Source organism: Coccomyxa subellipsoidea, assembly GCF_000258705.1.
Source record: "Coccomyxa subellipsoidea C-169, whole genome shotgun sequence".
Taxonomy (NCBI): Eukaryota; Viridiplantae; Chlorophyta; class Trebouxiophyceae; family Coccomyxaceae; genus Coccomyxa; species Coccomyxa subellipsoidea.
The window spans coordinates 342,103-352,094 of NW_005178021.1; the positions used below are offsets into that span (position 1 = coordinate 342,103).

At 52.4% G+C, this 9,992-nt stretch overlaps 2 protein-coding genes across 2 annotated transcripts; one reads left to right on the top strand and one right to left on the bottom strand.

Annotated features, from left to right (window-relative positions):
* Window positions 1–97: 97 nt before the first annotated feature.
* COCSUDRAFT_45160 (hypothetical protein) lies at window positions 98–7,417 on the bottom strand (the record flags this gene model as incomplete). The annotated part of the gene is made up of 13 exons (XM_005643163.1): window positions 98–355; window positions 1,051–1,302; window positions 2,201–2,406; window positions 2,802–2,943; window positions 3,306–3,459; window positions 3,874–3,992; window positions 4,410–4,559; window positions 4,957–5,129; window positions 5,381–5,567; window positions 5,895–6,121; window positions 6,379–6,559; window positions 6,961–7,066; window positions 7,203–7,417. 13 exons carry the CDS (start codon window positions 7,415–7,417, stop codon window positions 98–100), a joined length of 2,370 nt encoding a protein of 789 aa, XP_005643220.1.
* A 356-nt stretch (window positions 7,418–7,773) lies between these two features.
* COCSUDRAFT_31575 (hypothetical protein) lies at window positions 7,774–9,992 on the top strand. Its single transcript, XM_005643164.1, has 5 exons — window positions 7,774–8,142; window positions 8,283–8,396; window positions 8,558–8,656; window positions 8,964–9,119; window positions 9,618–9,992. Exons 1-5 carry the CDS (start codon window positions 8,062–8,064, stop codon window positions 9,702–9,704), a joined length of 537 nt encoding a protein of 178 aa, XP_005643221.1. The 5' UTR covers window positions 7,774–8,061; the 3' UTR covers window positions 9,705–9,992.

Here is a 9,992-nt window from a genome sequence, read left to right on the forward strand (position 1 = left end):
GCCAACTATCAACACTTCGACACGCTTTTCAGTACAGCCAGTTCAAGTACTGTGCAGGCACACCCGAGTGGCACAAGAAATTTCATCGCTGGCCCCACTACTTTCCAGAAGGCCTGTCCAGCAGTTTCATGGCCTGCATCTGGGTCACCAGAGGCGCATCAGGCGGCACTTCTAGTAGAGCCGTGTCCGCCTCAGATGCAGCAAGGGGCAACAATTTTGCCACGAGCTGCATAGCGCAATTCGCCGAGCGGCCCACCTTCCCCCTGACGCCCTCTGGTAAGGGGGCCGGGGCGGCAAAGAGCACCCTGTTGATGTCTGTATCCATGCCCAGCTCGTACACCTCTGCAAAGACTGCCTGCAAGCGTGCAGCACCACACACATCAGCGGTGCTACTGGTCGGGGGCATTGTTTTGTTAATCTAGCATGATGATCACTTGTGAGGCAGCCCATTTTCCCTCACACTTTGTGCAGCTAGATCTGCTCTGCATGCATGCGAGCCAATAACTCCAACTGTAACAAGAAGCACTTCCAGCATAGCACCGTCAGAACAACTGTGCAGATTCTCTCAGGCCTGCCAGCTCACTTGGGAGGCAGTGCTACTCCTCAAATCTGGCACTTGCTCTGCCAGCATGTCTGCATTCCTACTTGTCAAAATCAGAGAGGCCTCCCGCATGGCAAAAGCAGGCCTCACAGGGACTCCCAGTCCTGCCAGGCTTGCAGGTGGGTAGCAATAAAAAAACATGGCCTGAACACAGTGCGCTCACATTCGCAGATGTGTCTGTGCACCATCTTTTTGATCACAAGTCCTACACCGTCCCCCTTGAGCCAGCTAACGCCAGCGGTGTGCCTTGATTGTGAAGGCAACTGTGTGAGGCAGTACCAAACAGCAGACTCAAGGGCCGAACAGTGCAGAGAATGAGGACATGCATCAGCCAGGACTGTTTATCTCGGTCTGTACTGGTATATTACCAGCCATCCCTAAGAGGGTACGAATCGGCAGAAAGATTGCAAAAGGGAAGCGCGCAGGGGGGGCTGGCTTGCATGACCCACCTGCAGGGCAGCGGCGGCCTTGGAGAACGCCTCAGCAGACCGGGACACGCAGTTGACGATGACTAATCCGTCAGGCCGCACAGCTGCGCGCGCGTTTTCCAAGAAGTCCTCGCCCAAAAAGGCCGCAGGCGGACACGTCATCGCCAAGCTGGCGTCGCCGCTGCCAGCGTCGACGATGAGGACGTCCAAACTTGGCGCGTCTGGTGCATGCGCCAGCTCAGCAACCACCTCCAGGCCGTCGCCAACGAGCGCCTGACCATGAGGCAACATTGCCTTATCCCATTTTGATATTTGATCCAAGGCACCTGGCATTGCTTGCCATCCCCGTCTATCACATACTCATCAATGGTGAACGGGGATCGGCAGATGAGAGCATAGCTGCAGAGCTCATCGGACCTGCTAACCTGAAATCAGTGGAAAGCAAGACTCTGCATGCAATAATAGGAAGCATCTCAGAAACTTTCGGTCTCCGCGCAAGACCGACAGGGTCGGGCAAGTGCTCTGCGCAGATGAAACAGAAATGCTGGCAGCTTTCTGGCATCCTATGGTGTCTCCTTGTGATAACCCTTGTTCAAGGACACGGTGTGCGCACTGTGAGCGAGGGCTGATAGATCTGACCAGCACTCGTCCAGGTGGTGCCCTCAGCATGTCTGTAACATCCTAGACATATCACTATTCACAGCTGTTCCTGGCTGTGAGTAAACGCCCTCCGTGATCTAGCGCTGGCTGATGACATCACCAGAAGGCGAGTTGGCAACACGCGGCTATTCAGTCAACGCGTTGAAGTCAGCATGCACAGATTCATGCGCGCACAGTCAGCGAGCGCTGGCTTTTGCCCTCAGCAAGGAAGGTTACACATCAAGAAGACACACTTAGTGATGTCAGCAATGACAGGATAATGCGCGCACCGTCAGCGAGGGCTGGCTTCTGACGTCAGCAACGCCAAAGTGGGCGCGCGCAGCCCTCCTTTTTAATTCAAAATGTGGTGAAACCTCACAATTCAGAATGTGTTACAAACGATGAACACAGGATTATGGGCGCACCGTCAGCGAGGACTGGCTGACCACGGCAGGGAATTTAAAGCGGCGGCGCGCGGCCCTCAGTTAGCATGGAAATGTGTTCAATACAGCTACAAAAGCAATGCGCGCACTGTGAGGGACGGCTGGCTGCAGACGTCAGCGAAGTCGAAGTGGCGGCGCGCCAGGCCGACAACTGTCGCGTCCAGCTCCACGCAGTCCACCGCCAGGCCCAGGCAGCTGTGCAGGTAGATGGGCAGCGCCCCCCCTCCCAGGCCCACCACCAACACCCTCCCTGGGTCCCCACCCTCTCTCCGCCGCCTCTCCAGCAGTCCCTCCGCTGCAGGCAAGCGACACTGAGTCAGGTTCCTGTGTTCACAAGAGTTCACTCATTTGACATGATTGACACTGACATATCAAGCAAGCTCCTGCTTGCAAGGCCTTTGTTCGTGGTTTTGGACTCAGATGCCACCTGGCAGATCCCCAGGCTATAGCAGGGAGGATCTATGGTTGGTTCATAAAAGACTTCTCGTAGAAGGTTCAAATTGTCCCAAGAAGGTTATATGCACAGCAGAAACGTGAGCGTCAAAACAATCAACACTCAAATTTCACCTAGCATCACACAAACGCAGAAGCATGGACGACAGTCTGACATATTGTGGCAGAACATCTCCTGGTATCTACAACGTGACAAAAGGGACCATGCGTGCAGGACTGGGGTGACAGCATACGCACCAATGAGGGAGAGGCCTGCCACCATGGCGCTGTGGTACTCGCTGGCCAAAATCTCATAGCTGGGCACCATCGGCACATACCCCTCATCCTTCCCCTTGCTCGCCTTCTTCGCCTTCCCCTTCTTTGGCGCCCGGCCCTTGTCCTGAGCCCATCAGCACTGTATCAATGCCCAGATCTCAATATTACAAGAGAAGGACAAACAAATGTCACTGCATCTGACAGAGGCTGCTTTGGAGAGCATGCATGCGCATGCCACGGCAGCCTTAGCAACAAATGTGGAACTGAACCCTTCATGCATGCAGTTTTCCATAGCAGGGCGTTACATAGCACATTCTTCCAGTCTGAAAGCAGGACCACTCATGCAGCAATCCCGTGGCCTGCATGAGCTTGCACCAGTAGCGTATAAGCAAGCACACAAGCGCTTTGCAAGGGGTCCCACAACTTCAGTGAAGGACACATTCCGATGTATCCATGAAAGGCAAAAATGTCGTTGCAGAGCGATACCTGTGCTGTGCCGGCAGCGGAGGCAGGTATGAGATACGCCTCTGACTGGGTGAGGTTGCGGTTGCTGGTGAACACCATGCGCCGAAGCCACTGCATCTCTCCAGGATCCTCTGCATCCGGTAGCAGCACCTTCACATCCTCCACTGATATGTGCCTGTGCAACAGCCCATATCACTTGGAACATACACGGAATTTTGTTCTTTTTTACTTCTTTTGGAGAATTTGTATTCGAAGGTCTCTTATGTGAATGCAAAGCGCGCCCCGTGGTTTGATTGCACATTTCATGTGGGGGTGGGCACTGTCTTCCAAGTGACACCTTGCAAGACAAGAGATGCAGGGTTCAGGTACAGGGACAAATTTAGCCTCCTCAAAGGAGCCTTGATTGAAAGCTACACATGGCACTTGCCTTTCAAGCACCTTCATAAACTCCTTTGTCAAAGTGCTTGGCACTGCTTTTGGCGCAGGACACTGTGTTTGACATGACAGTGTGTTACAGAGAGATCTGGAAAGCACAGTTAGTCAGTGAAATAGCCCATGTACACAAGAGCATGTGGATGGGAATGCTCACCCGTTGATGGAGGACTCCGCCTCTTCCAGGACCACCCGCTCCCCAATGCCCTCGCTAGTGGTCAGGATCGGGATCTTCTTTTCCCCTTCCCGCACATCTGCTGGCGCAAGATTCTTCACCTGCATCCCAAACTCACATCTGAGCAATGTGCAGCTCTACAGGTCTATACCTCTCTATCTCTCTACCTCTAATATACTGATATTTTGCCACGGAGATTTCCAAGTGTGCTGCTAATTCCTGGCCAAGGTGAATCTTTCATTCATGCAGTTACCTCTGACACTCGAGATCAGGTGCCAGCCTTTCGGTCTACAGAAGCTGTGTGTCAGCAGCTTAAAACCGCAGGTGACCACAGGAGACTCCTATGCAAAAATATCTGGTGCCAGCACTTCCGGCCAAGAGATCAGCTCTGGAAAGCCACCCAATTTGCAGCTGACCACAAAAGAGCATTCGGCCATACCCATGTGCAGGCAACAATGCAACAAGGAGACAACACAAGATCCTGCATGTTTCATGAAGGAGTTGAGGATGGGGATCACCAAAGGGGAAAGCTCCCTGTTGACAGCAGCAGTGCCCTTGAAGGTGTGGCCCCTGTTGAGGATCACCAGAATGACCCTCTTGGCCCTGCAGTCCGCTGCCACGGCCCACTGTCCCTCCACTGTGGCAAAAAGCCACTCATGCTCCCGACCCTGCACGCATGCACTCTGAACAATTCACCATCCACACCATACAGTTAACAGGGTCCACTAAGGACTGGTGAGTACTAACCTTCTCAGTCCTTAGTACTCAGTGTTAGGTAGTGCTTAGTACCCCATGCAGTCACCCCCAGGACATCCGTCATCCACTGCACCCTGAGGCCAGTCTGACCTAGCTGGGGCATCCTATCACATGATATGAGTATGATGAGTATTTCTTTAAAGATTTCAAGGTTTTTGTGCTAATTCCTGCGGTGGCCTCTGCGGCATACAGGTGCCTGGGACTCTTTAGTCTGTCCCCATGCTTCTATGAACCTGCCGGGCTGGCACGGCTTGATTGCAGTGAAGCATCTTACATTACCATCTTGCCTCGAGGGAATTGGGGGCTGACCTGGGGTACAATGAAGACGCAGCATTCGTGCACGGCGCGCTCTGAGGCTTCTTGTCTGTTGTCGAGCACGATGGCAGAGAAGCGCGCTGAGCAGTTTCCCAGTGGGGCACTCTCCTCCTGGCTGTCCGGGGGGTAGCAGCTGGCTTGGCTGTCCCTATCTACGCCTACATCCCCTGTCGCCATTTGCCATTCTGTGAATGATCCGTTACAGTTTATTTCAGGTGAGGATGCAATGGTCGGTGGGAGCAATTGCAGGTCTTAACGCAAGTTTTTGTGCGCTGCATGACCACTTGTTATGTACAGGAAGGCATGCTGACAGCAATTTGCGTAATTAGCCATGACCTGTTGGCAAGGACATAAAGACAAGAACCATGCATCAGAGCACAAATAAAGACAGGTGAGAGCTGCACTGCAGAGCACCCACCATTGGAGCTAACTTCCTGGGAAGAACCAGCCTCCTCGGGCGCTGTATTCACCCTTGCTCTAATGTCCTGGGCGGCAAATGGCAGGCATGGTATGGCAATGCGGCTGCCGGGATGCAGCCGCGCAAAGATATCCCCCTTGTCCTGCTCTTTGCCCAGCGCCCTGGCTGCATTCTCCTCCTTCACCACCTGGCACGGCAGCAGTTTGGGATAGTCGTAGGAAACTTGCGCAAAGCACCTCTCCAGCAGGTGAGCAGAACTATCATGCGTTGCATGCATTCATGGACGGCAATGCTCTAATTTGGCCAACAACAGGCTTACAAAGTAGGCTGAGGTGTGAGAAAATTTGGAGGCGGCAGAACAGCGCCCAAAGAGATACCCACTTCAGAAACAAGCAGTCAGGCTTAAAAAAAAAGCTCTCATGTGCCAAACATCATCTAAAGAAGAAGAATGAAGCGTGCTCCTCAGGGAAAACAGAAGTGCAGAGCCCTCCACCGGGAAGCAAGAGAGACACACCTTGACAATGTCAGCAAGCTGCTCTGAATTGCAGCAGGCAGGGTCTTCTCCGAAGCCGAGCTCCACAGGCGCCGAGCCAAGAGAAGCTGGGCCGCTGTCCTGCTGCCGGAGGCAACGATGCACCACTGCCAGCACGGGCTGCAGGGGGGACCCTGCCATATCTGGGGAGGGGGGGACCCTGTGCAGCTTTATTGACCAGCCACTCTGGAAGGCACCCAGCAGCTTCCCTGCAGCATGACACAATTGGCGAGTGCCATCAAAAAAAGCATAAAATGGGCTTTCCTGGGTCCGCAATCTTGCTGGCAACCAAGATTTATGACTGATGTGTACAGCAAAATTGCAGCTTGTCTACGCTCTTTTCCTTTCCAGGGAATGGGTGCATGCCAATACCAAAGAGGGCAAAAAGGGCAAATTGCACATCTGAGGCTAGAAGCAAGTGTATTCCCTGGTAAGACAAAAAAAGGGCTTGATGACAGGGACTGACTCAGGACATGGGTCTGTGCCAGAGTGACGCAGAGGTAGGCGGCGCCTTCGTTGTACATCAGCAGGCGGGCAACCTCAGCAAGCAGCTTCCCGCCAGCATCCTCTGACCCCGCTGTGTCTTCCCCCATCAGCGCATCCAGGCCACCCTTGTCCACGATGACAGCGAAGCTGCTGCTGTCAAACTGCAGCATCGCCAGGCACACCCATCAGCCAGATGGGTCAGCCAGATCAGCGCGCATCCCGCTTTTATTATTATTTTACTACACATTGTTCCTGCCGGAGGCAAGCCGCGTCTGCAGAAAGCTGCAGTGAAGGCTGCCACCTCCTACCCCTCGATGGACTTGCCAGATCCAAGCAAAACCCAGTCATCCCGCAATGCCATGCGCTGTGTAGGAGCTCTAACTTACCGGGACATTCAGCAATCTTGAACTAGGTAGGTGTCATGCATATAGTCCAGGACGCCACTGCCTGCCTCAGTGCATGGATCTGTGTGCAAAGCAGGGTATCCTTTTGATCAGGCGAGGGGCTCGAAATTACAGGATGCCAGCAGTCAGCTCGCCTTGGTCTTGGTCATGTCCATGACCAGCCACTTCATGAGGGGCCTCTTGCGCAGGTTCTTCAGCATCATCTCCTTGATCACAGTCTTGGAGAAGTCCACATTGGTGATGTGTGTGCAGCCCTCGTCATACCTGATGGCACCACAGAGACCTCACTGGAATGACCCTAGAGACGATCGAAATGACGGATGGAGACTTGCAATAGAGAGAAAACAAGCCAAGCATCATTGAAATTACATTGCCGTCCTGGCATGCAGTGCTTGCTCACATGTCAGCCGACAGATCGGAGTTGCCGCAGCCAACCACCAGGATGGCCTTAGATGGCTTGACCAGGGGGAGCACGAGCGGTCGGAGCTGCTTCCATTCGCCATACCATTCGAAGGACTTTTGGTTTCTAGCTTTGAAGAATCCGTCCCAATAATCTACAGATCGAAATTCCTCGAAATTGGATGGGAGGAGACCTGAGAAATTATTCTTGCTCATTGCATAGATAGCTCTTACAGCATGTGAGATTGTTTACATGTATCACAAAGCGCACTTAATGAGGGCTGGGCTCGATCAATGGAAATAGATAAGACGGTTAGGCTGATCTCACAAACGTTGGAAACAGCAATCCTGAAATAAGAGCACGCCAACGTTGAATCTGATCGGCAGGCTCGTTTGCAATGGTAATTGGAAACTATAGATATTACAGCTGGTCTCTCAATTTGCCTTTCCAGTCCAAGATTCACGCCCTTCCCTTCACGCACGACAGTCAATTTCGGAACGGAGCGCCTAGATTGGCAATCCTAGTTGTCAAGACGGCTGAGGACTTCGGGACAAAGGATCCAAGAGGAAAAGTGTTTCTGGAGGTCCATCTTGATTTCAAATATTTGTTCTGTACATCCCAACTCAGGGAACATCACAAAATACGCTTCAAGTGCCTCCGTCGTCTGCAAAGATCCTACCTTCTTTGACTCATTTTCGCTGTAGACAGGAAGCCAGCGTCACTAGATTCTTGAGAAAAAGAAGAATAAGAAATATATGGTCAGTATTTGCCAGTCAGGGGCTTGAGGAGAGAACTCAACAGACAAACCACGAATACTAGCCTTTGCAGCATTCACCACTGTGCGCTGATTTAAGCAGCCATGCGCTTGGAAAAGTGCTGGTTCTGCTCCAGCACTATATATCCCGGACACGGGATCACGTTTGTTCGCAATGATTGCACGGTGTGCAGTCACTGCCAAAAGAAGGATCTCTCCTTTCGTCCTGAACTACAGGGTTGATGTTCCCACAGAAGGCATCATTTGCTTGCTTGAGTGCATCTACAGGCAGCACATTCTGACAGCAGGGCGGTGCTTGGCTGCAGGTCTTCAATTTCTGTAGGTCCAAGTGCCACAAGAATTTCAAGATGAAGCGGAATCCTCGCAAGGTGGCCTGGACCAAGGCCCACAGGCGTCTGGCAGGGAAGGAGCTGGCAGAGGTGAGAACTATCAGGAGGGAAACAGTACCAATCATGAGCTCCAGTCAATATAGGGCATTTTGGTCTTGATCAAAGCATGATTAGATCACACTTGTGCATTAAGTCAAGCAGCACTTGCAGGCTGTCCAGGGACTGATGCAGTGCATCTGTGTTTGCTGCAGGACACAACCTTTGAGATGGAGAAGCAGCGGAACAGGCCGGTGAAGTACGACCGGGAGCTGACTCAGAAGACCATCAAGGCCATGGAGAAGGTCACGGAGGTGAGCAGCCTCATTCTAGTGCTCCCTCATGACCTGCACATGCATGGGCTTCACTAATGGACTCGGGAAGTCCTCTGTTGTGAGCCTTGTGTAGAGCCTTATGCTCAAAGGGAACTTACCAGACCTGAATCGTGACAGCATGCCTAAACAGTTTATATACTCCTGTGGTGCGCTGAGCGGAAGGAATCTCGGCAGTGAGACACCTGTGGCATACAATTTGACCGACTGTGGGGTCAAGGCAAAGCAGAAAGTCACATGAAAGGCAAGGTGAAGGAACTGCACACTGACTTCTCTTGGCTCCATGCAGGTTCGCCAGAAGAGGCAGGAGCGGTTCTACGCGGCGCGCATGCGCAAGGCCAAGAAGCAGCAGATTGCGCAGGAGAAGGGCGAGCTTGAGAAGGACATCAACCTTGTACGCGAGACACCATACACAGAGGAGGAGCAGGAGCAGCCTGTCAAGGAGGTCAGCTCTCTCGCCCCAAAGTTTCTCCCAAATGCAGGACCAGCATGTGGGCAAACATCTGCTTCCACTGTCACGATCAACAGAGTTACCCTGTTCTTTGTGCATGCACGGTGTGAGACCTTCACGAACGGAGATTCACTGTCTTGTTGTCTCCTTATCCGGCCATTAGGGTCAAATTTGCAACTACAGTGCGCCCCATCCTTTGCTTGCGTCGGTCGTGTGGGGTAGCGCATGTTCAGTGCATTCCTACTGCAAAGGTATTGTGTGCTTCTGCGGGTGTGAGGGAGGCCTTAGTCATGCCAGCACATGTCTTAAATGTGTCGTGCCCGCAGATTATTTTCACAGCCCAGCAGCCTCTCCAGAGCTAGAGCATTTCTGAGCTCTTGGCACATCTTAAATACTTCGTCAAGACGATCAAAACAGGGCAGGGCCTGCAGACAAGTCTTGTGTTCTATCAGCTTCCCCTGAGTCATGTCCTGAATGGAGATGTCTGTGCAGGTGCAGGCGCCAGTCAAGCATGTGCAGAAGAAGAGGGAGAAGTTGAAGATTCCAGTGGAGCAGGGGCGGCAACGCATGCGCGAGTGAGCGCTGGCACAGCAAGGCGGCTGTCAGTGACAGAACGCTTCCGCGGCAGTACAAGATATGACTAAAGCGTCACAAGAATACAATATCTGATTAAAGAGCACATCACTCCTGTGAGATCCAACTACATGCCAAGAAATTTTGGGAGTTTCCTTATTATTTGAATGCTTTAAAGTGCACCTCTCAGCTCAGTTCAAATCAGCTCAACTTGCTGATCACTTTGAATTGTGATTCAAAGTCTTCAACACAGAGCAGCAAGATAAAGCCTCAACATGTAAACTTAAATCTCAG